General features: G+C 38.1%; 1 protein-coding gene and 1 non-coding gene across 14 annotated transcripts in view; both read right to left on the bottom strand.

Annotated features, from left to right (window-relative positions):
- LOC131502876 (P2R1A-PPP2R2A-interacting phosphatase regulator 1-like) overlaps positions 1–26449 on the bottom strand; it is a 110064-nt gene that overhangs the window by 57732 nt on the left and 25883 nt on the right. For 5 of the 13 annotated variants that reach the window (XM_058714013.1, XM_058714015.1, XM_058714007.1 and 2 more), the window contains exons 5-11: positions 25114–25182; positions 15272–15315; positions 15114–15168; positions 13290–13379; positions 12803–12891; positions 12137–12201; positions 7557–7653 (exon numbers count right to left, since the gene is read on the bottom strand). In XM_058714013.1, the coding sequence (XP_058569996.1) occupies positions 7557–7653; positions 12137–12201; positions 12803–12891; positions 13290–13379; positions 15114–15168; positions 15272–15315; positions 25114–25182 (509 nt within the window). The other 8 variants (XM_058714004.1, XM_058714006.1, XM_058714005.1 and 5 more) reach the window with 6 other exon arrangements.
- On the bottom strand, positions 9478–9584 carry LOC131503257 (U6 spliceosomal RNA). The gene has a single exon (XR_009257361.1). It is a non-coding gene; the product is annotated as a U6 spliceosomal RNA (small nuclear RNA).

The following is a 26449-nucleotide window of genomic DNA, read 5'->3' as shown; positions in this document are numbered from 1 at the left end:
CTCTGAAACAAAAACGCCAAGTGTATCTTTATTTTGTTTTGTCTCAAGCTGTAGTCACTAGAAAGAAAATTTTACGGTGAGTGCTTTGTCAGTGGGAACCTGTATTAATATGGAAATCCTGAGAGGATCATTTATCCACACAAAACAAGAAACCAGGGGGAAATGAGCTTTCCACATTTCATCATAAAGCATGCATAATTCATACAAGAGAGGCAACTATTGATGAAGCTGAACAAAATGAGTTTCTTGTTGCCAGAAAGAATCAAAATATTAGGAATCAAGCTCTCTGATTTCCTAAATACTTTCTTAAAGCCCTCAGAAGCTCAATGCCATCATGCATCTGTTACAGTAGCAAAGATGAAGGCAAATGTTTTTATAGAATCAATAAAATTTTAAGTGGCAGACCGGACCTTGTAAATATCTAGTTCAACTGTATTTTACAGATTGGAAATCTGAAGCCCAGATTGGTGAAGTGACTCTGCTGAAAGTCACACAGAGCAGTGACCGAGCTGGAGCCAAAGTCAGGTCTTCTGACTCTTATACTCATAATATAATTGGGTCATTCCCCTAAAAGTTTGACATAAATAGTTATGTTAATTGGGTCATTCCCCCTAAAAGGTGGACATGAATAGTTATGTTACCAGTTTACTTTGAAGTCAGTGATGCCACAGAGATCTCCAATTTCATATATATATAGACTATTGGTCAATTTGTAGAATTCAGTTAATAAATGTATTAATTTAATGCATTTCTTCTGAGAGGCCATGGTCATTAAGGTCTCCCACTATTAAGAAAGTTGAGCAAGTTTCCAAGATTCCTATATAGGACTCTCTCCACCCATACATTCTAGACATTTATAAAAATCAATCTCATTTACTCTTGGGTTAAGAACCACAGTGGAAGAAATCTGTAAGATATCATAGAGTTTAAGGGAAACAAAGTTACCTTTTTGCCAGAGTACTTATTGTTCTTGGGCCTTTTCTAAATGCATAGTTTCAATGATCTGACAGTGAAGTCTACCTATATGATATATTTTTCAAGCTCAACTTTTAAGATCTAAAATATTTAAAAACACTTGAGGCAAATTGTAATTAGTTTTCTCCATAGATATACAAAGTATCATACGTGCATTTTCATCGTGGATATTTATATATAGTTGCTTCTAGGTGAATTTTAAAAATTCATTTAGGAGATGAGATTAAATATATCTTGTAGTAGGAGTAGTAATAATTCAAGAAGCAGGGACAAAGATTAATGCAGAATTAGAATCTTAACTCATCTGCTTTTAATAGCACATTTGATTTGTCTCTGTTCTAAAGAGCCAATGAAACAGGCCACCTAGATACAAATTCTAACCCCATCCCCCCTTTTTTAACATAAGAGCTTTCTGATAGTGAGAGTTGTCCAACAGCAGAATGAACTGTTGTGTGAAAGTCAGTTGATTACTATAAGATTTCAAGCTAAGGCTAAAAGATCATTCGAGTGGAATTCTTAAAAGGATTTCTGCATTGAGAGGTACATTAAAAGGCTTCTAAAATCCTATCATTCCAATATTGTGTTTCTCTCCTACTTTTATAGTTCAGACATCCTTTCACACGTGTATCTGTAGTCATCTTAGATTGCCTTGTCTTGTATCGTTATTATTTTTGTACTTATTCTGCTTGAAGGTAGGGATGGCATTTCACTCATCTTCGTATATCTTACAATTTTAAATAGAGTTTCCTGATACTTAATTCAATATACTTGAAATTATAAGCTTGACTGGTCGATTTAGTCATAAATCTTAAGAACTGTAGTTTTTACCCTGACCTGAGAATCTGACTTATTACCAGTGAGTCCTCATGTCAGGATGAATCTGGAGTGCTGCTCTTTTATAACGTTATAAGTAAAGTAGGAATATTTGATCAAACATGAATATATATTTAAGGCATAAAAATGATACTCTGAAAATATTTCAAAAACAGGGGCATCTGGGTGGCTCAGTTGGTTAAGCGTCCAACTCTTGGTTTTGGCTCAGGTCACAATCTCAAGGTTTGTGAGATCAAACTCCACATGGGGCTCTGCCCTGAGCACGGAGCCTGCTTGGGATTCTCTCTCTCCTCCCCTCCTCCCTCTGCCCCTCCCCCATTCATATTCTCTCTCTCTCTCTCTCTCTCAAAATAAATAAACTTAAAAAAATATTTTAGAAACATACTTCTACTTTCATTTATCCTTTTATTGACAATGTGAAAACTGGTGTATATGTACATAAACATACATATATATTTATAAACAAGCATATATTTATAATATATAAGAACAAGACAGGAGCGCCTGGATGGCTCAGTCGGTTGAGCATCCGACTCTTGATTTTGGATGTGAAAACTAATGTATATGTACATAAATATACATCTATATTTATAAACAAGCATAAATTTAAAATATATAAGAACAAGACAGGAGCACCTGGATGGCTCAGTCGGTTGAGCATCCGACTCTTGATTTTGGATGTGAAAACTAATGTATATGTACATAAACATACATATATATTTATAAACAAGCATAAATTTAAAATATATAAGAACAAGACAGGAGCGCCTGGATGGCTCAGTCGGTTGAGCATTCAACTCTTGATTTCAGCTCAGGTCATGATCCCAGGGTCATGGGATTGAGCCCCGCATCGGGCTCTGGGCTGAGCGTGGAGCCTGCTTAAGAGTCTCTCTCTTTCTCCCTCTGCCCCTCTCCCCTGCTCACGTGTGCACTAAAATAAAATAAAAAAAAGAAGAAGACATACCAATGCTATGTTCAATACGGTCACCTCTTATTCTGCTATTTTTTAAAATGGGTTATAAGATAGATGATTTAAAAAACTAACAAGAAAAATAAGTCAAAATTCTAAAAGTATCCTGCTGCGGGTTAAATTGTGTGCACAAAAAGATAATGTTAAAGTCCTAACCCCCAGTATCTGTGAATGTGACCTTATATGGACAGAGGGTCTTTGTCGATGTAATCAAGCTACAATGACGTCATAATGGATTAGCTTGGACCCTAAATCCAATGACTGGTGTCTTTATAAGAACCACATGAAAACACAGGGACACAGGGAGAAGCCCATATGATGACAGAGACAGAGACTGGAGTGATATGTCCGTAAGGCAAGGATTTTTGGCAACTGCCAGGAGAGAAATATTAACAAATTTTCCCTCAGAGCCCCCAGAAGGAAGATCTCTGTTGACACCTTGACCTTGGACCTTCAGTCTCCAGAACTATGAGATAATCTATTTTGACGGTTGAGGCTACTCAGTTTGTGGTACTTTGTTATGGCGGCCCTAGAAAACAAATACGTGCCTTTTACTATGAAAACTGACATTATAATCCTTTGGCATGTTTAGGATGACAAAATAATAGTCTTACAATAATTTTAAAAAATCAACCAGTCTGACAGGTGGTATCTCACTGTTGTTTTGATTTGTATCTCCCTGCCCAGCAATTGCACTACTAGGTGTTTACCCAAAGGACACACAAATACTGATTTGAAGAGACACATGTACCCCGATGTTTATAGCATAGCAGCACTATCAACAATAAGCAAATTATGCAAAGAGCTAAAATGTCCATCAAGTGATGAACGGATAAAGAAGATGTGGTGTGTGTGTGTGTGTGTGTGTGTGTGTGTGTGTGTATATATATATATATAAAATGAAATATTACTCAGCCATAATAAGAATGAAATCTTGCCATTTGCAATGAACTAGATGGAGCCAGAATGTATTATGCTAAGTGAAATAAGTCAATCAGAAAAAGGACAAATACCATATGATTTCACTCATATGTCGAATTTAAGAAACAAAACAGATGGACATAAGGGAAAAAAAGAGCAAGAGAGGAAGAGAGGGAGAGAGGGAGAGAGGGAGAGAGGGAGAGACGGGGGCGGGGGGGGCGGGCAAACCATAAGAGATGCTTAACTATAGAGAACAAACTCAGGGTTGATGGAGGGAGGTGGGTGGGGTGATGGGCATTAAGGAGGGCACTTGTAATGAGCACCGGGTGTCATATGTAACTGATGAATCACTAAATTCTACTCCTGAAATGAATATTGCACTCTGTTAGCTAACTAGAATTGAAATAAAAACTTGAAACAAACAAAATAAATAAATAAAAATCAACCACAAAATCTCATCATGTGAAAGTCAGAACTACTTTGGTCTCAAAATCATTTAAGAAATGAAAAATCATTGGGGCACCTCGGTGGCTCAGTCGGTTACACGTCTGACTCTTTGTCTCAACTCAAGTCATGATCTCAGGGTTCATGGGATTGAGCCTCATGTCAGGCTCTGTGCTGACAGTGTGGAGTCTGCTTGGGATTCTCTCTCTCCCTCTGTCCCTTCCCTGCTCTCTTTCTCTCTCAAAATAAATAAATAAACATTTAAAAAAATAAATGAAAATCATTTAAACAGATCCTCCTAATACCAAACCTTAAAAGGCAACAGATGGGAAAATCGACTACAAAGTCCTTGATTCTGAGCATATTATAGTAAGTGTGGCACCCTGGAGTACAACTAAATAAAAACTAACTGAACAGAGTTTAAAGGAATTGTCTGAGTTGAAAGAAGTGTATTGAGAATGTCCAGATTACCAAGATTTAATGATCAAAAGCTCCTTATACAACTGAGTAGTAGTCCCGCCCCCATTGTTCACTTTCTCCATCCTTGGTTTTTGTACTCCAAAGGTTTTGTATTTTGAAAGACTTTTTTTTTTTTTTTTTTGGCTAAAGTGTCAACCATACAGGAGGACACTATTGTCTGTCAATGATCTACAAATTCAGCAAGGAACATCACTGCCATCACACCTCATCTCATGAGGGCCCCTGTATCTGTTCACAATTGGTCTACCAAGGGTCAGGTAAGTATAGAAGCTGAGTAACGAGGGCGATATTGATAGTTCACTTGTCCTTGGCCAATTTGTAGAATCGTGTCTCAGTTTCCAGAGACCATCATGACCTCAGTCATCTCATAAGTATTCATTTACTCATAGGTTGACAGAATCTTCCCCCACATATGTAACCATTAATTCCACTGGGGCCACTGTCAAACAATTCTTGGTGGAACAGTCTTTTTCCTATATGGGGCATACCTACATCAGATTTTCATCATTCTGATGACTTCTAATGACAAGGAAAAACTTTTTATAAATATTTTAGATAACCATTCCCATTTTGTTAGCTGAGGAAATTTAAACTAATTCTCAACTTCATTTCATGAGGATACATTTCTATTTTTCAAAATGCTAGTGCTATCCTTAATTACTTAAAGCACTTACTTTAGATTTTATATTTTTAACACATACTTTTTCTTATTCAGAAAACCCTTAAGACTTTTAAATACAAAATTGGGGTTTAAACAAACATTTATAGCCCTTAGGGAACAACTGGAGGCATATGATTCTTGCAGAAAAACCCTAACATATTAAGCCTTATTTAATCAAATGCATAATCATGATCATGAATAAAAAGTAATTCATAGAAATGTAAAAGACCACCATTTATCAACATTGTCTTTTTTCCACACTTAATTAGAATACAAAATTGATCAGGGATAATCAGGTTAAGTACAAATTGAGTGAAGTCCCAATTACATATTATTTTCTTGCTATTCAATTAAATTTTTTTCATCTTGTTTCCCCTACCTATTCCTTCCAAACAAATTAAACATCCAAGGATTCATGTGCAAAATAGGCAATCCTTGCATCAGCATGTATAACTAGCTTAGTTTTAAAAATAAGTTTTTTGGGGGGGCACCCGGGTGGCTCAGTCGGTTGAGCGTCCGACTTCAGCTCAGGACATGATCTCGCGGTCTGTGAGTTTGAGCCCCGTGTCAGTCTCTGCGCTGACAGCTCAGAGCCTGGAGCCTGCTGTGGATTCTGTGTCTCCCTCTCTCTCTGCCCCTCCCCCGCTCATGCTCTGTCTCTCTCTCTCTCTCTCTCTCTGTGTCTAAAATAAATAAACATTTAAAAAAAATTAAAAATAAGCTTTTTAGGGGTGCCTGGATGGCTCAGTCGGTTAAGCATCTGACTCGATTTCAGCTCAGGTCATGATCATGACCCGCATGGAGCCCCAAATAGTGTTACATGCTGGCCCTCCCCAACACGTGTGTGCTCTCTCTAAATAAATAAACATTTTTTAAAAAGTTAAAAACTGCTTTAAGACAGGTGATTTTTCTAATTATTGAAAATATCATTAAGAACTAGCACAGGCATTCAGTACAGAATTTAAAAAATTATTTTACTTGTTGATTAACGGAACAATTCTATTTCATCAGAACTTAAAATTTTATTTATTCAGATAAATAAATAGAGTTCTGAATTATGTTTTTAAAAACTCAAGGTGCAGCATGTTTCTACACATTAGCAGCTTGAAAATGTATGATTGTATCTTCAATATAGTTCTTATTTGGAAAACATCTTTGAAAATATCACTACATTGCTTTTAAGGGCAAACACAGGAATTAGACATGCAAGTTCTGTAGATAAAGAGAATTTTAGGAAATTGAGAAAATAAGGTAATAGGAAATAGCCTAAATTATATCTTGCAATTATTTTTTTAAGTTTATTTATTTATTTTGAGAGAGAAAGAGTGAGCACACGAGCAGGGGAGGGGCAGAGAGAGAGGAAGAGACACAGAATCCCAAGCAGGCTCTGCACTGCCAGCACAGAGCCCAATGCGGGGCTTGAACTCACAAAATATGAGATCACTACCCGAGCCAAAGTCAGACGCTTAACCGACTGAGCCACCCAGGCACTCCTAAAACACACAATTCTGTTATTGCTCTAACGTGTGTGTGTGTATGTGTGTGTGTGTGTGTGTGTGTGTGTGTGTGTGAGAGAGAGAGAGAGAGAGAGAGAGAGAGAGAGAGAGAGAGAGAGAGAGAGACACAAGCAAATGTGTGTTTCTCCATTGGTGAGAAAGTCTTGGGATGGGTGAATCACTTAGTGGAAAGTTCGTCTACTACAATAAATGGAGACGACACGGGAGTTTGTGACGGTGCTGATGCTAACTGGTGAGTTATAAGAAGATCCTGCGCTGCTACTGCTTCCACCAAGAGTATCTGAAGATAGACCAGGGGAAGAAAATACCATTCACCGACAACAGAATTCAAAAGATCTCTGTGTACTCCGCTTTGTCTACAAACAAATACAAATATGTGAAGCAAAGAACTGGCCCTAGTTACAAGAGTGATTTCATACGTTCAGCCTAACCAAGCACACAAAAATCCAAGGTAGAAAAGATGGGCAGAAGATAACTTTTTTCCAAGCTTGCATTTTTATGTATTTCTCTGATACCTCTTAATCAAATGCCAAAACCCCACTTCTAAAAATGTATCCAGCATATATTAGTGTCACACATAAACGTTAGGGAGAAGAACTAAGGGTAATAGCATCCATTTGGGATATTAGTTGGATGACTTCTAAAAATATTTAATAATAGACCAGACTTCTGAATATATACAATAGTAAAAACAGACTTAAAAACCAAGTGAAAAATGGCCAACGAATGTTTAAAAATTCATGTTAATACTCACCAAACATTCACATCAGACTGCTGGGTAGTATCGGGAGAAAGCATGTTGGTCGTGCCTTCGAAAAATCTCTTAGGCGGATCTTTAGCTATCATTTCACCTATGACGAGAAAAGCAGACCAAGGCAGAATATGTTTTATCTAGCATGCTTTTTGCTTTTAGTTGCAAACAATTATTATAAAATACATAAAAACACAAAGAAAAAACTTTTACTGCCCCATTACCCAGAGATAACCACTTTCCAGTAATTCCTAAATATGTGTGTATATACATGATTGTTTTTAAACAAAATTGGATTTGTATTGAATATAATACTGATACATCGTCTACTTTTTGTTTTTAATGAGTATAATTTTCTCATATTATTTACTAAATTCTACAACGTCATTTTATAGAGCTATGTAGTAAGGCTGTATCATAATTTAATCTCATTCCTTATTTTAAATGTTTAGGTTATTGCTGTCTGTATTTTGCTAAAAATATACAATGAACTAAATAGACCAATTCTTTTATAGTATGCAATGAACAAAATAAATATATTTTTAAAGAATAAGGAGAAGCACCTAATGTCAAAAAACTATACTGCTGTAATCTTAAGTCAAAGTAAATGGTAAAATCTGCACAGTGTTATATAATCGTGTGATAACCATGTCTGGATGAGAGAAAACTAATGTTCAAGCCCATAACTCGTAGAGTGAAATATATATGAATGATGAAACACTAAGGCCACCTACTCATTAAAAAATATCTCTAGGAATAGGAGTGCCTGGCTGGCTCAGTCAGTAGAGCGTGCAACTCTTGGTTGTGAGTTCAAACTCCACGTTGGACACAAAGTTTACTTAAAAATAAAATTAAATTAAAATTTAAAAATATACCCCTAGGAATAGAAATTCCACAGACCTTCCTTACGAGTATAATCATGGCTCATAAAACTCAAAAGAGGTCTGGGTATCCTGTCCCATGCCAGATTACAACTATACCATTATGGAGAAATTACTCACCTCTCCTTTGGAGTTTAAATTAAAAGCAAGACAAATCAAAACAAATTCATCATAGAAGAAAATGGAAATTTTCTTTGCTGAAACCATTATTACTTGTAAAATTCTCTTTACAGATGTCTAATTTCTGCAGATTTCTCAGGATTCCCACTTGAAGCCTTATTTGCTCTTGCTTATTCCCAATGGAAGTAACTGCCTTCATATGCTTTGAGATTCTAACAGTGATCTCATACTCTCTTCCACTTTTTAGAGTTCTCATTGTTTTTCCTCCCTCACCCAGGACCTCTTTGGATTTTTTATACCCTTTTCCCCCATATTTCATTAATAGGCTCCAAAGAGGACATCACTTATTGTTTCCCAAATGGATAATCATATTCTAAAATAGATAAATAAAATTAAATTTCCGTTTAATCTGTTACTATCTCTAAAATGCCAGATGAATTTTTTTTTTTTTAATTTTTTTTAAAATTTATTTATTTTTGAGACAGAGAGAGACAGAGCATGAACGGGGGAGGGTCAGAGAGAGGGAGACACAGAATCTGAGACAGGCTCCAGGCTCTGAGCTGTCAGCACAGAGCCCGACGTGGGGCTCGAACCCACGGACCGCGAGATCATGACCCGAGCCGAAGTCAGCCGCCTAACCGACTGAGCCACCCAGGCGCCCCTAAAATGCCAGATGAATTTTGACCAAACTTGTATAGGCTACCTTCAGACTATGGTCTGACTTAAAATATAGACCACGTAGTACATATAGAATTTGCTTTGGAGTTCTTACGGACACTTCAAAGAAGTGAGTGAGGCAGTCATCCTCCAGAGCAACTGAAAACCAGGTACAAGAGGCTTGTGTGAAACATGACACATCCACCAAGACACTGGACAGAAACCAAGTCTATTATGTCAAAATTGTATTATAAAAATAATTTTTTTTTAAATATGGAAGCTTCACGAATTTGTGTGTCATCCTTGTGCAGGGGCCGTGCTAATCTTCTCTGTATCGTTCCAATTTTAGTATATGTGCTACCAAAGCAAGCACTAAAAATAACTTTTTAAGTCAAATTCTGGGGCACCTGGGTGGCTCAGTTGGTTAAGTGTCTGGCTCTTGATTTCGGCTCAGGTCACGATCTCACGGTTCAAGAGATCAAGCTCTGCGTCGGGCTCTGTGCTGACAGCGTGGAGCCTGCTTAGGATTCTCTCTCTCTCCCTCTCTCTCTACCCCTCCCCCACTTGTGCGTGCATGTGCACTCTCTCAAAATAAATAAATAAACCTAAAAATAAATAAATAAATAAATCACAACTTCTAAGAAAATTCCAGGAATTTTCAATGTCATAAAAACATTTTATGCATAAGTGTCTTAAAAGGAGAATTATTTAAAAAAATTTTTTTTTCAACGTTTTTTATTTATTTTTGAGACAGAGAGAGACAGAGCATGAACGGGGGAGGGGCAGAGAGAGAGGGAGACACAGAATCGGAAACAGGCTCCAGGCTCCGAGCCATCAGCCCAGAGCCTGACGCGGGGCTCGAACTCACGGACCGCGAGATCGTGACCTGGCTGAAGTTGGACGCTTAACCGACTGCGCCACCCAGGCGCCCCAAAAGGAGAATTATTTTAATTTAGTAAAACACTGTCTTTAAGTGTATTTTATTTATTTATTTACTTATTTATTTTAAAGATTTTATTTTTAAGTAATCTCTACACTCAATGTTGGGCTCGAACTCACAACCCTAAGATCAAAAGTCACACACTCCACTGACTGAGCCAGCCAGGTGCCCCTAAGCATATTTTATCTGAAATACTGAAATGACCCCAACTTCCTAACAACTCCTAAACTATTAATATATTTAAACGCTTTCTCAACACTAGCCCCCAACTTCACAGCACAGACAAAATACTCCAAAGCTAGGTCATTGATCCATCATCATAAAACGATGTGCTTAGTTTGAAAGAGTGTTTTCCAGAACTGATCTTGTCTTAGTCCTAGGATACAGGAAGTACATACTTAGTTAGATGTGTTGTTAGGGCAACTGCCATTAATTTATCCAAAAATACATGGAAGACTGAAGTACATTTCAATTTCTTTCCCTATAGTTTGCTCTCCTTTCCCTTCCCCTTCTCCTTCTTTTCTTCCCCCCTCCCTCCTCTTTTTCTTCTTTTCCTTCTTCTTTCCTATCTTCTTTTTAAAGCTACTTTTTAAAAGTTTATTTTACTTATTTTGAGAGAGACAGAGAGAGAGAGAGAGAGAGAGAGAGCAAGCACAGGAGGGGCAGAGAGAGAGAGGGAGAGAGAGAGAATCCCAAGCGGGTTCCGTGCTGTCAGCGCAGAGCCCAATACAGGACTCAAACTCACGAACCGTGAGATCATGACCTGAGTGTAAATCAAGAGTCGGAAACTTAATCTACTGAGCCACCCAGGCGCCCCTCTTCTTTCCTATCTTAATGGAATTTTCACGAATACACATTTTAAACTTTTTTTTTTTTAATTTTTTTTTTTCAACGTTTTTTATTTTATTTTTGGGACAGAGAGAGACAGAGCATGAACGGGGGAGGGGCAGAGAGAGAGGGAGACACAGAATCGGAAACAGGCTCCAGGCTCCGAGCCATCAGCCCAGAGCCTGACGCGGGGCTCGAACTCACGGACCGCGAGATCGTGACCTGGCTGAAGTCGGACGCTTAACCGACTGCGCCACCCAGGCGCCCCTAAACTTTTAACCTTCTTTCCTATTTATCCATTTTCCCTCCTTATTATGGTTAAACTTTGTATTAACTTTAAAACTCAGTAGTGGTATTAACGAAAAAGGAAGAATAACCTAGCTTAGTGAGGCAGGATTGAGAAATGGGATCCAGGGCTGTGGGAGTTAAAAAAAAAACAAAACACCACTGTTTTTTCCACTGTCCTTTTATTACTGAGTAGGTGGGTATTTTTCATTAATTTCATTAATTTCCAAAATTAATCCCCATAAAGAAGTGAACCATCAAAGAACACACACCTTAGCATATATTTTAAGTGTAGAAAGTGGGTCTGATTTGTGTCAACTTACTCATATGATGTCAACAAGTAGGTGTGGCGGCAGGTAGGGCGGCAGGGCAGGGGTCGAGATTTAGCAGAATACTAGATGACTGATTCATTCTATCTGTTCATTCACTCATTCCCCACTTCGTTTTCACAAGTAGTTAAGGCAGCTAGCCTGGTGAATTATACTTATATAATGAAAATCCTAAGAGTTAACTAAGCTGGAATTAAATTTCTCAATTCTCAATTCACATTTATATGGCAGTTTATGGCTTTAAAAAAATTTTTTTTAAAGATTTTATTTTTGAGTAATCTCTACACCCAGTGTGGGGCCTGTATTCACAACCCTGAGATCTAGTCGCATTCTCCACCGACTGAGCCAGCCGGGCACCCCAGCACCTTATAGCTTTTAAAACTGTCTTTACGTAGTTTGAGTAAAATGAAAGGCCTCTAGTAACTTCTCAAATATATTTTAAATAAATCCTTTAAAATGAAATTTTTATAGCACTTGATTTTATATAATACTTTATAAAAATAATTCAAAGTTATATTTATTTTTGCTAGTAGATAAAAGTACCTTTTCTTTTTAATGATCCAAAGATACTTGGTCTAATAGTGTTGGTGGGGCTTTGATTTCTTCTTCTAAAATAAAATTATCACAATCATTACCAGAAAAAAATTTGAACAAAATCAGCTATGACTATTTCATTAGAATAGATCTAAGGACATACACTAAAAAAGGACTATGTAGTATCACATCATTTTATTGCTTTTCTCTAAATCTGGGTTAAAAACAGGAATGCCTCAGGATAGCAAACTGTCTTACAGTTTAGAAGGATTCAGTATTTTTTGAAATTATGGGGGGAAAAGGCTAGAAAGACCTACTGTTCTGGTTGTGACTTGCCTTGAATCAAGGTGAGAATCATCGGTAAATGAGCAGGTGCAGCTGTTTACAGCTCAAGAATTAGCTTTGATCCTTATCAACAAGCTTGGAGAGGAAGACTATGTTCAAACAGGGTTAATGAATTACTGATTCTTCATACATTCACATGTTCTCACATGTCCTTAACTCACTTGATTCTTTTCAATATACAAAATGGTAAACCAAAACAATGACATCTTAATTTAGCAAAAAACACATTACTTCTGTGGTTGTCATAGAACCTGGAGCTATAATTTCTTGTAAGTTTCTAAAATTCTTATTTTATAAGCACTTTGGTATTTTCATACAACATGAACTTACATTGGAAATTGTTGCGTAGGACTGGGACTAGGACTTGGAGACAAAGCGGTGTAACTCACATAAGTTTGTAACGATGGAGAAAAATATTGCTAAAACCAAATTAGAACAGAGGGTTTAAAACCACCACTCTTCTCAGAAAGCAGATCAGTGGTTTTCTAGTGGGGGCAGGGGGTGGGGGAGAGAAGGCAATGGACTACAAAAGATCACGAGGACATTGTCTAGAGCGTGGGAACGGTTCTACATCCGGGTTATGGTTACGGCTACAGGATTATACACAAGTACCAAAGTTAATGAAGTCACATACTTCAAAGTTGGCGACTTTTGTTATATGTTAATAATAGTTCAAGAAATGAAAAGGAAGGGAAAACTGTCGTTTAGGATCAGATGTGCTATAGCAAAATATATCCCCCCCAAAGTTTGGGTGGTGAAACGTTAATATCTCATAGGTATTTCAAGGGACACAGATTCTTAGGCTCTCCTTTCTTACCTTCCCAATCCCCCTGGTGGGAGAAGGTGCTGGGGGTACTGGAATTAAACCAATGCACTTTGAAGATGGTTTCTCTAAATCACTGGCACTCTGTGTAGGCAGAAAGCAGTGTACAATTGGAGCACCAATTGCGTCCCTATCATAAACACTTAAGGAGATAGCTGCTGCATGGGGAAGGGAACCCTTACTGAATCAGTGAGCGCACCACAGTGAGGAGCTCACATCATCCTAAAACAAGCAGGGAACCCACGATTCACCTCAATAAGCCAAGGCACCCTTTCCCCTTTTAGAAAAAAAGAGTCACAGGGGCGCCTGGGTGGCGCAGTCGGTTAAGCGTCCGACTTCAGCCAGGTCACGATCTCGCGGTCCGTGAGTTCGAGCCCCGCGTCGGGCTCTGGGCTGATGGCTCGGAGCCCGGAGCCTGTTTCCGATTCTGTGTCTCCCTCTCTCTCTGCCCCTCCCCCGTTCATGCTCTGTCTCTCTCTGTCCCAAAAATAAATAAAAAATGTTGAAAAAAAAAAAATTTAAAAAAAAAAAAAAAAGAAAAAAAGAGTCACATGGCAAGTCGAGGGACTTCCCTAGTGTCCCCAAAGATGTAGAACGTGAATACGTGATATTGAGCAATACTTACTAGTATATACACAAATCCTAAATTAAAAATTTTCTCTTCCGGTTTGACCTGTACCTTGTTTTTGAAGACTACAATACCATTTCCAGGAAACAATCAAAAAGGATTTGGTTAGAACTAAGATACAAATGAGGCAGCAACGATAACTACAGCTATAAAAAATGTTGATAGATTTTATATAGACAGAATCAGTATTGCATAATTCGGGGCCTTGAAATGTGCTCTTTTCTTTTCCGAGACGCAGGTAAAGTTACGCTACGTGTTCCCTTACACATCCTAACACATTCACAGATTCACTCCCTCGTGCCAACACCTGAAGTAATTAGAAGTGGGTCAGTTAAGGGAATGCAGCAGCATCCATAAATTGTGTTGGCCCCAAATATAAAAAGGGGCAGACTCCACAGGCTATCTACTCATTCTTTAGGACCCACTCTCAAACCAGGGATAGATGCCCATCTAAGGCACTCAGGGCTCAAAGGAACATAAGATGCCACTGTTTCTGCTGATGACCCATTTCCTAATCTAATCATTCCCAAATCTGGAAACAGACATCTAACCAGAATCTCTCCTACTCAAATTTCAGCTTAATTCCTGTTCTATCATTATCTGAGATGTCCATGGAAAAGAAGCCAAAACATCACTCAACTTCTACAACTAAGTAAGACCATAATGTGTACAGAGACATGGAAAAATGTTACCAGGGGATGTAATGAAATTCCAAATATGTTCAAATTAAAGGTTGCATGTTAAAATGTTAGTGTGAGTATATACGTTACAGGAATAAAAATGCAGTATTTATCCAAGAAACCCACTGTCTGTGGTTTAAGACTCTAATATGTAGTTAATCAATTACGTAGAAAGGAGTGAAATCATTTATTGTTTTGTCATGTGAGCAATTTGACCAGCAGAACTGAACTCTTCTTAGACTTACTAGGACAGAGAGGAAGCTGGTCCAAAACAACGATGGTTTTGTATCAGACAACTATTTACTGTGAACCCCACTTTCAAATGATGTCAGTTATTTTTACGAGTAAGTCATAAACTGTTTCTTAAGAGCAATCAAAAATGATTTATGCAGCATATAAATTTCAGTTTCAAACGAGAGCTTGGATTTCTAGAAATTACAGCAGAAGTAGGTATTGCCAACACCGAAAATCAGTAAAACTTTCAATAAAAGTGTAATGTTAATACCATACCAGTTTCAAACTTTCTTCCCAAGACTGACTTATCTGTTTTGCAGTTTGTACCTCCCTACAAAAGAAGAGATATCAGTACTGCAGTTTGCCTAACCAAAAGAAAAGACATAACTGAATAGAGAAATGATCAGAATAGTAATTCAAAGTACACGACTCACCATTCATGCATTGCTTCTCTATTTACTAAATCCATGCCTTCTTCCTGAAAGGCAGAACATGAGAATAAATGAATACCCGTTCCTATGGTTTTACAAAATTGTTTCATTTGGTTGTACCTTTATCATTATTCACTGGGCTCTAGAGGAGCCAGAGTGTAAACAAATCTCTAAACACGTGTCTAGTTCTCTACTTTTCATTACTGAACCTACTACATCAAAGATCTATTACTGGGGCGCCTGGGTGGCGCAGTCGGTTAAGCGTCCGACTTCAGCCAGGTCACGATCTCGCGGTCCGTGAGTTCGAGCCCCGCGTCAGGCTCTGGGCTGATGGCTCGGAGCCTGGAGCCTGTTTCCGATTCTGTGTCTCCCTCTCTCTCTGCCCCTCCCCCGTTCATGCTCTGTCTCTCTCTGTCCCAAAAATAAATAAAAAAAATGTTGAAAAAAAATTTTAAAAAAAAAGATCTATTACTAATGCATTGCAGCACATCAGATATGCAGAAACTTCTTAGATGAAACACTTTGTACCTTTCCTCATGCAAAAGAGAAAATGTCAAACATTTATTATTATACTATTTTTCCTACGATTCATACTATGATACTCACAAATATTACTCATAGTCCAAAGCAAACTAAATGTCTATCAGTATGGGTTTAAGTAAATGATGGTGCAAACATGGATTTAGATCTAGTCGTTGACATTGACAAACACGTATTACATATCAAGTAGGAAAAATCTTCACATGCTATTTATGTAAAATTATAAACAAGAGGTGTTCAGAAGGATATTCACCAAAAAGTTCACAGTACTTATCAATGAGTAGTGCGGTTTAGGGTAATTTGTTCTTTCTTTCTTTGTACTTTACCATAGTGTTTGACCTTTTTTATAAATGCAAGTATAATTTCTCACATAGTTATTTTTATTTTTTTAAATTTGTTTTAATGTTTTATTTATTTTTGAAACACAGAGAGACAGAGCATGAGCGGGGGAGGGGCAGAGAGAGAGAGAGGGAGAGGGAGACACAGAATCCGAAGCAGGCTCCAGGCTCCGAGCTGTCAGCACAGAACCTGACGTGGGGCTCAAACTCACAAACTGTGAGATCACGACCTGAGCTGAAGCTGGACGCTTAACCGACCGAGGCACCCAGGTGCCCTCACATAAATATTTTTAAAAATAACCCACATATGGGAAGATATTCTGTGTTCATGAGTTAGGAAACTTAATATTGTTAAGATGGCAATACTATCCAAAGTGATCTACAGATGCAATGCAACCCCTGTCAAAATCCCAGTGGCATTTTTTTGTTTTGCAGAAATACAAACACCCAACCTAAAATTCACATGGAATCTCAAGAGGCTCTGAACCACCAGAACAATCTTGAAAAAGAAGACTAAACGTGGAGGATTCACATTTCCTAATTTCAAAACTTACTACAAAGCTATAGTAATCAGAACAGTGTGGTACTAGCATAAGGGCATATAGACCAAAGGAACAGAATAGAGAGCTCAGAAATGAACACTCAGATACATGTTGATTTTTGACAAGCGCGCCAAACCATTCAATGGGGAAAGGACAGTCTTTTCAACAAATGGTGCTGAGAAAACTGAACACCCACATGCAAAAGAATGAAGTTGAAACCTTTCCTTATACCATATATAAAAATTAACTTGAAATGGATGAAACACCTAAACATAAGACCTAAAACTATAAAACTCTTACATGAAAACATAGGGCAAAAGCCTTATGAATTGGATTTGATAATGATTTCACAGATATAACACCAAAAGCACAGGTAACAAAAGAAAAAAACAGACTTCATAAAAATTTAAAACTTCTGTGCAACAAAAGACACGATCAAGAGAGTGAAAAGAATCACAGAATTGGAAGAGATATTTGCAAATCTTACATTTGATAAGGGATTAATATCCAGAATATATAAAGAACATTTACAACTCAACAACAACAACAACAAAACAAACAACAAATTAAAATATGGGCAAAGGACTTGAACAGGTATTTTTTCAAAGATATACAAATGGTCAATAAGCGGGGCGCCTGAGTGGCTCAGTTGGTTGAGCCTCTGACTTTGGCTCAGGTCATGATCTCAAGCTAATTGAGTTTAAGCCTCACATCAGGCTCCGTGCTGATGGCTAGGAGCCTGGAGCCCGCTTCCGATTCTGTGTCTCCCTCTCTCTCTGCCCTGCCCCCACTCACTCTCTCTCTCTCTCTCTCTCAAAAATAAATAAACATTACAAAATTAAAACAAATGATCAATAAGCATGTGAAAAATGTTCAACATTTGTCATTAGGGAAATGCAATTCAAAACTGCAAAGAAGCTAGCACTTCACACTCATTAGGATAGTATTTGTTTATTTGAGAGTGAGAGAACATGAGGGGGGGGAGGGACAGAGGGAAGGAAGGGGAGAGAGAGAGAGAGAGAGAGAGGGACAGTAAGAGAGAGAATCTTAAGCAGGCTCCATGCCTAGTATGGAGCCCAATGTGGGGCTTGATCCCACAATCTTGGGATCATGACCTGAGCTGAAATTAAGAGGTGGATGCTCAACCAACTGAGCCACCCAGGTGCCCCAGAATAGCTGTTATTTAAAAATGTGGAAAATAACAAGTGTTGGTAAAAATGTGGAGAAATTAGAGCTTTTAGACATTGCTGGTGGGAATGTAAAATGGTGCAGACTCTGTAGGAGACAATTTGACAGTTTCTCAAAAAGTTAAACATTGACTTACCATATCATCCAACAATCCCGCTCCTATGTATATACGCAAAAGTATTGAAAACAGGAACTCAAACAGAGACTTGTACACCAAAGTTCATAGCAGCACTATTTATAATAACCAAAAGTTGGAAACAACCCAGTGTCCACCACCAGATGAATGGATTAAAAAAATGTGATATAAACACAATTCCATACAAAGGAATGAAGTTCTGACACATGCTACATATAACATGGTTGAATACTGCAAACATTATGTTAAGTGATATAAACACAAAAGAACGAATATTTTGTGGTTCCACTTATATGTGGTACCTAGAATAGTCAAGTCTTCATAGAAATAGAAAGTAGAATAGAGGTTACAGGAGAAGGAGGTTAAGTAGGAAGTTACTGCTGAACGGGCATGGAGTTTCTGTCTGGCAGGATGAAAAATTCTGGAAATGAAAAGTGATGATGATTGCCCAACACTGTGAAAGTACTTAATGCCACTGAATTGTACTCTTAAAAATGGTTAAAATGGCTTTTAAAAAAATCCTACAGTCCAAATTCACCCTGGTCTTCTTAAAAACATATTTTACACATAATAAAGTACCTAGGACACAGTTGGGCAAATATGGTGCTAAATATGATGGGGAACATGAAATAAGCAGATGAGCTTTCCCGAAAATGACCTAGAATCATATTTGAGAGACAAGTTTTATATACATCAGGTTGGTGCTCTCCAAAGTAAGCATGATCATAGCCCAGGAAGTATACATGGTGATTCACAGAGAAGCAAAAAAAAAAAAAAAAAAAAAAAAATTCAATTTACACATTTTAAATCTAAGATAGTAAGAAATGAAGGTTTACTAATATTAGATATACAGACTGACACAGGTGCTCTCACTCAGCCCATAGAGACCAAAGATCTTGCAAAAGAACAGCATTTAGGGGGAGGCTAGTTGTAATGAGTTGCAAGTTAGGTGGCCATATGGATATATTATCTAGTTTTAATTAAACCGAGTTCCACAAAATAGACAAGTATCTTAACAAGATTACTATAAAGAAATGTCGGACAGAAGATTCATAATACAAGTCTAAGCAAGTGACAGGGAGGTGACAAAGGTGGCGCTTGTGCTACTCCTAGCCCAGCACATCACCTTCCACCTTCTTTTGAAAACACAATGCTGAACTAGTCTCTGTCAAGGAGCTGGCTAAAATAATTTGAGGTCATGAACACTACTAGAAATATGGACCCATATTCCCTCTCAATAATGACTCATAATTAATAAAATACATTTTAAAATGTCCTAAAAACATCATTTCGTCTTTATCTCATCCTTTCTGTATTTGGGTTGCTCATATATTCTATGACTCACGTTACATACCAGTTTGGAAGTACATATCCATAATGTAAATACAGTTTACATGTACTGGAAGGATGTGCTAAAACATTTTGCACTGATGCAGTGTATGATCAAAAGAGCTTAAATATTACCGTCTATATAAACAATACACGTTATGGGTAGTCTGGAATAGAAGAGTGGCGTGAGTTGTGTGAATGAAAATTTGACCTAGGCCCTGAAAGTGGTTTAAAATCTGGACAAGCAGAGGGTGGAGGGGAAGGCATTCCAAGCAGAAGGAAGCATGTGAACAAAAGCTTAGAGGAGGGAACAAACGTGGCAGGTCTGAGGGGAGTGAAACAGTTTGACTGAAACAGTTTGTACTGAGAAGCGATGAGAGCTAAAACTGGAGAGGTAAAATAGGGCCAGATTTCTAGGATCGTAAATAATTGAAGGGTTGGGACTTAAAGAGTTTGCGCAGAACACCATAGTTGTTAGGACCACAGGCTTTGGAGCCAAATAGAACTGGGTCGAATCTGGGCTCTGTAACTTTTTAACTGTCAATCCTAGGCAAGTGAATTAATCTTAGCCTCAGTCTCTTCATTCATATGAAGATGATAATACAAACTGAGGATAACGAAGTGGTTGTACAGTTGCTATCACAGCGCCTGGCAACCTATGTAAGTGCTCGCTACAACCTAGCTATACTTAGTCTTACTCTTATTCAGTAGGTAATGGGAAGCCACTATAACTTTCTGCACAGGGGAGAAAAAGGTGAAAATGATGTCTCAGAGAAGTGATCTGGCTGTTGGTTGTGGAAGTCGGATTAAACTGACAGAGATAGGAAATCTCTTAGAATATTTCTACAGTAATCTGGATGGACCCAAGGGACAGAAGGAAGTGGGAACAGAGAGGATGTGTCAAGGAAGAATTAATAGGATTAGATGCCTAATTAGATACAGTAGAAAAATAAGGAAGAACTGAAGGTGAACCTAGAGCTTTGAGTTCTTTTGATGTCATTATGGAAAGTGAGGGAAATTGGGAAAGGAAGTTTAAGAAGTTAGTCTTTAAAAACAATGGAGTAACAGTAAACCTTTTCAACAAAATGTAAAGTTAGTATAGTCCTTCCACCTAATACTGATGTAGACGTTTTCCTGTAGTGAGAAGCTCAAAGTACTTTGTAATTTACTCAACGACCAAGAGCAATTTTTCCCAAAGTAGGACAGGATTTTGCTCACTGTTCCGTTGGAAGTTGGAGCATTACCCAACATCAGCTATTTTCAAGGTTGTTAGTAAAAGCAGGTTGACTCTTTTATCATTTATATCTTGCCTGTTTCCAAAATGGATATGAGATGCTTATAATGAAGTCTGATTGTTAAAATAAGGATAAAAAGTCAAGAGGGGTACCTGGGTGGCTCAGTTGGTTGAGCGTCCGACTTTGGTTCAGGTCATGATCTCACAGTTCGTGAGTTCGAGCCCCACATCGGGCTGGCTGCTGTCAGCCTGTCAGCGCAGAGCCCGCTTCAGATCCTCTGTCCCCTTCTCTCTGCCCCTCCCCTGCTTGCGCTCTCCCGAAAGTAAATAAATACTAAAAAAACAAATCAAGAGCCACATGTCTCTGAGGGACAAAGAGTGCTGTCTGCTAGAAACCCAGGTTAAGGAGAGTTGTTGCACTTGAGCACTGAACTTAGCTTTCAGCTTTTTAGGATCCAAGGTAAAAATGGAAATGGTGAGCTACCCACTGTGCTCTCTGAAGGTGAGTATGCCTGAAAGATTTTGGTTGCCCGGTGTCGGCACAGGGCTTAACAAATGCTTGCTGAAAGAATGAACAATTTGTGAGTTAAGGTCAAATTAAATTTCCTTTAAAACAAGTTAGGGTATTCCCTTAAAGAACATCTCTTCATAAAAAAGACCAGGTACTTAGTAGGTTCCAAGGAAGACCGAAAAACACAGAACAGAAATCTAATGCCGTTGCTTTCCTAGACTAGAAGTGGTAGCAGAGTCCATAAGACAAAGTAACTGTGAAACTGTGATAACTGATATTGTCCTTGTTAAAATCATGCCCTCTACTCCAGCTGGCACGATGTTTTAAATGGCTGCATTTCATAAAGTTCCCTTACATTTGTGTCTAAACCCAGCTTAATTTATCCAAACCAGCTGAGATAAAACAAAGACTATAATACATGGTGCTAAAGTTTACATCTGTGAAGATATAAATAGGAGAGATGCTAGAAATGCAGAGGTAGTGTGCAAGTAGGGAATTAAACTGATGTTACTTAAGGTACTGCAGAAAAAGTCAAGTTCTTACTAGGTATCAATGATTTTATATCCTATTTGACAAGTCAGGAAATAAATGTAAAATTATAGAACCATATACCATGAACAAACTGTTATGGGTGGAATAGTGTCCCCCTAAAATCCATATGTCGAAGTCCTAACCCCCAGTGCCTCAGAATGTCACTTTATTTGGAGATAGAGCATTTGCAGAAGTAATCAAGTTAGGACCAGGTTACGAAGGTGGGCCGTAATCCAATATGTCCTTATAAAAAGGAGAAATTTGGAAACAGACAAATGTGTAGGGAAAACACCATGTGAACATGAAGATGGCTATTTATAGGTCAATGAGAGAGCTTGGAACAGATCCTTCTCTCACAGCCCTCAGAAGAAGCCAATCCTGCCAACACCTTGATCTCAGACTTGTAGCCTCCAGAGTGGTGAGAAAATACACTTCTGTTTGGTGAGCCCCCCTGTGTGTGGTACTTTGTTGTGGCAACCTTAGAAAACGAATACACAAACTATTTCAGCAGCGCGGTTACTTATGTTTAGGGCTTTGGTATAGGGAACTAAAAGCCGAGTGCTTCCAAACCTCTTGAAACATAAACTCAATTGGTATTAGGAAAGGAAAAGTTACATGAAAAGAATAGTTCCTAGGGGCGTCTGGGTGGCTCAGTCAGTTAACTGTTCAACTTTGGCTCAGGTCATGATCTCGCAGTCTGTGAGTTTGAGCCCCGCGTCTGGCTCTGCGCTGACAGCTCGGAGCCTGGAGCCTGCTTTGGATTCTGTGTCTCCCTCTCTCTCTGCCCTTCCCCTGCTCACACTGTGTGTGTGTGTGTGTGTGTGTGTGTGTGTGTGTGTGTGTTTCTCTCAAAAATAAAAATTAAAAAAAAATTTAAGAAAATTAACTTCCATGGTAATCATCTCACAATACATAAATCAAATCATTACTGTACATCTTATACTTATACTGTATACTTATACTGTACATCTTATACAACCTTATATGTAAATTACATCTCAATAAAACTGGGGGGTGGACAGAAAATTAACTTCCAGCTTCATTTTCTCAAGCTCTCTAATACCTAGAAAACAGCTAACAACCCCTGTAGAGAAAAAATTACCCATTAGCTGCCTACTAGGAAAGGGGCAACTTAAACTACACATCTACTTAAATGTTGACCCAGGACCTAATATTGACTTGGTATGTGTGCTTATTTTTTTTTTAAACGTTTATTTATTTTTGAGACAGAGAGAGACAGAGCATGAACGGGGGAGGGTCAGAGAGAGGGAGACACAGAATCTGAAACAGGCTCCAGGCTCTGAGCTGTCAGCACAGAGCCCGACGTGGGGCTCGAACTCACGGACCGTGAGATCATGACCCGAGCCGAAGTCAGACGCTCAACCAATTGAGCCACCCAGGCGCCCCAAGTATGTGTGCTTATTTAAAAGTAAAAGAAAATTTATTCAAATCAGTTTATAGGAAATACAGGAAATAAAAGGACATATTAAACAACATCACACAGAAGCAGAATCAGAATGTAGGGTAGTCTACATGACAAATGGCCTGGTTTCTTCAAAAAATAAGTGGCATGAAATAAGAACAGGAGGAAAGGCTATTTTAAATAAAAGAGATCTGAGAGATCATAGTTGGAACATGTTTGAATCAGCAGAAAAGATACTTTTGGGAATAATGAAATTTCAACATAGACTGGTTATTAGATGACAATACAGAATAACTTAATTTTGCTAGATGTAATGATGGCATTGTGATTACGTAGGAAAAAAGTCCTTCTCAGAGATTCATACTGAGTGTTTATGGGTAAAAAGATATCAGGATTTACTTTCAAGCATCCTCCTTCCCAAAAGGTTAATAAGATCAATAGCTAAAAAGAAGCCATAGTTAAAGCATACACATAAAGAAATATGCAATTTAAGATATGTGTAAGGGGGTGGCTGGGTGGCTCAGTTGGTCGAGTGTCCGACTCTTGCCTTTGGCTCAGGTTATGATCTCACAGTGTGTGAGATTGAGACCCTCATCAGGCTTTGCACTGACAGTGTGGAGCCTGCTTGAGATTCTGTCTCTTCCTCTTCCTCTGCCTCTCCCTCGCTCATGTTCTCCCTCCCCACTCAAATATTTTTAAAAAATATTTTAAAAATTAAAAAAAAGATATCAGACCATTAAGTTGCTGAAAATAAGTCTTAATTTTCCATTCAATCAGTACCCAGACTGAAGTATTTCTGTTTTCCCGTTTAATTCACTTTCTACTTGTGTTTCATTTTAAATGTTTATATAATGTATATTCTGTCACTATGGAAACAGAGTGCCTTATGATTTATATTACAAACCAATTAAATTAATCTTGATTTCAAGCTTCATAATCAAATAGCAACATGTAATCAGTTTCTAAATATTGGTCTCATTTAGAGGAAGCAACAAAGCAAATTGCACAGATAAACCAGAGGTCATCTCACCTACCAGTTTTAGGCTCTTTTGAATTTCTAAAATAGCTCCATACTCACAAAGACAAAGAATGTTTTATCTACTAAAACGTAAAAGAATCTTTTTACCATACTATTTTGCTACTGGATGATAAACTGGACCTTAGGGAAGTCATGGCGTGAGAGGGCGAGAGGGAAAGGAAGCAGAAGTTGGAATCCTAAACACCAGGCTCATGAGATATTTTGGCTTTTTTGCCACTGAAATAGGGAAAGGGTAGCTGGAAAGGAATCCAGTAATTTGGGGCTAAATCTGGCTCTGATAGTCACTAACCCTGGACATTGGGTAAATTACTAAATTTCTCCCATCGTTAGATTCTGATCTTATAAGGTTGTTGCGAGATAAAATGAGACCACACATGTGAAGTACCTGTTACAGCACTAAGTGAATAATAAGTGCTCCATAACAGTTAAGCCCCTCTTGAACAAAAGTCTGCTTGTAGCTGGGTCAGAAAAATCCCACCACCTGTGGAGGAGTGGGGATTTGATCTTTTGAGCTCTGTGGCTAATCTTTGGATAATTAAAAGGTTTAACTGTATTAGGCGTTTGCAATTAAACACACACATGCACACACACACACACCTGCACAAAACGTAAGCCAGTGAAGTACAATGTGTCCCTGAACTCAGATCACTAAGAAATGAACACAGAACGATAGCATAAAGGCTGTTCATCTGTCAAAAAATTTCATCTGGCGGTTTAAAAAACACCATGATAACTATGGTTATTATGAACCTAAAAAATTAATTTTTCTAGATAGCATTCCTTTTCTTTGAGAGCTCTGAAAGAAGCCAGATTCAAGGTAGAAGAATACACTGTCTTTCTGGAATCTATCAGTTTATAACCCGAAGAAATACAGGACTCCATAGTTGCTTTTGTTTTAGAGGAACCATTCCTGGAATTAAAAACAGAATCACATGTGACCTCACTTGGAATTACTGAACCCTAGGTATTTTTCTAAAGAAAAATAAAGTTTCCTTTTTTTACTGAACAGCTATGAGTTTCGAAAGTCTTCTTACCTGTTTGATTTGGTGAAGGCGACCAAAGGAAGCATGAATAGGAATGGGAACGGAAGAAGGTGGCAAAAACTGAAATTTAAAATATAAAAGTCAATACCCAAAACTAACATAACATTGTTAGTTACACTTCAATAAAAAATAAATAGAAGTCAAGCTGGCTTTAATGTTGCTGATTAATTATTTCTTTGAAAAAAAATGTTAAAGCTTATTTATTCTTGAAAGAGTGAGCGAGGGGGGGGCAGAGAGAGAGGGAGACACAGAATCCGAAGCAGGCTCCAGGCTCTGAGCTGTCAGCACGGAGCCCGACATGGGACTCAAACCCACGAACTGTGAGATCATGACACGAGCTGAAGTCGGATGCTTAGCCGACTGAGTCACCCAGGCGTCCCTTCTGATTATTTCTAAACATGAATGAAGTCAATGTTGAATTATCTAAAGTATCTGAGTGTCTAATCCATACTAGCAACAGTATTCGTTAAGTTTAAAATTAAAGAAATAATAAAAAATCCCACTGACTCTTGACTGAAAATTATAGTAATCAAAAGTCTATATACATCAAAACAAAACAAAATAACTGTTAACATAAGAAATACAGAGCAGAACATCAATAGAACATTTTGCTTCTCTCTACCTTTGCTCTCCCAAGGCACTAGATCTTAAAATCACCTGATTTTTGGGGCGCCTGGGTGGCGCAGTTGGTTAAGCGTCCGACTTCAGCCAGGTCGCGATCTCACGGTCCGTGAGTTCGAGCCCCACGTCGGGCTCTGGGCTGATGGCTCGGAGCTTGGAGCCTGTTTCCGATTCTGTGTCTCCCTCTCTCTCTGACCCTCCCCTGTTCATGCTCTGTCTCTCTCTGTCCCAAAAATAAATAAAAAACGTTGAAAAAAAAATTTAAAAAAAAAAAAAAAAAAAAAAATCACCTGATTTTTTCTTGCCAGTTTTGCCTTGCAAAAAACAAACAAAAGAACCTTATCCAGTATCTTGGAACCCAGCTGAGAAAAACATACTTTCATAATACGGAATGACTTAAGGCAATCACTTCCAAGTAGCCCAGCACATTTTACTCTTGCTTGTTCAGATACGTGTTGTCTAGACTACTTTTTCCCTTTCTGCCTTATCTCAAAGCTTATGAGGACCCACACAAGAGAGGCATGAAAGAATGGAGGGATTTAAAGCTAACTGTGAAAAAGAGGCTTGCAAATTACCTTTAGAATTCATTTATCCATTCTCCCTGTATCCTGGTTAGTCCTTAAAATGCCGGATAATGAATCTACCATATCTTACTTCTACATTATACCTCAAGAGCACACTGAGCTGTGAATTTGGAAATACTTGA

The sequence above is a fragment of the Neofelis nebulosa genome, chromosome X (assembly GCF_028018385.1).
Source record: "Neofelis nebulosa isolate mNeoNeb1 chromosome X, mNeoNeb1.pri, whole genome shotgun sequence".
Taxonomy (NCBI): Eukaryota; Metazoa; Chordata; class Mammalia; order Carnivora; family Felidae; genus Neofelis; species Neofelis nebulosa.
This window is presented reverse-complemented; position numbering and strand designations above follow the sequence as displayed.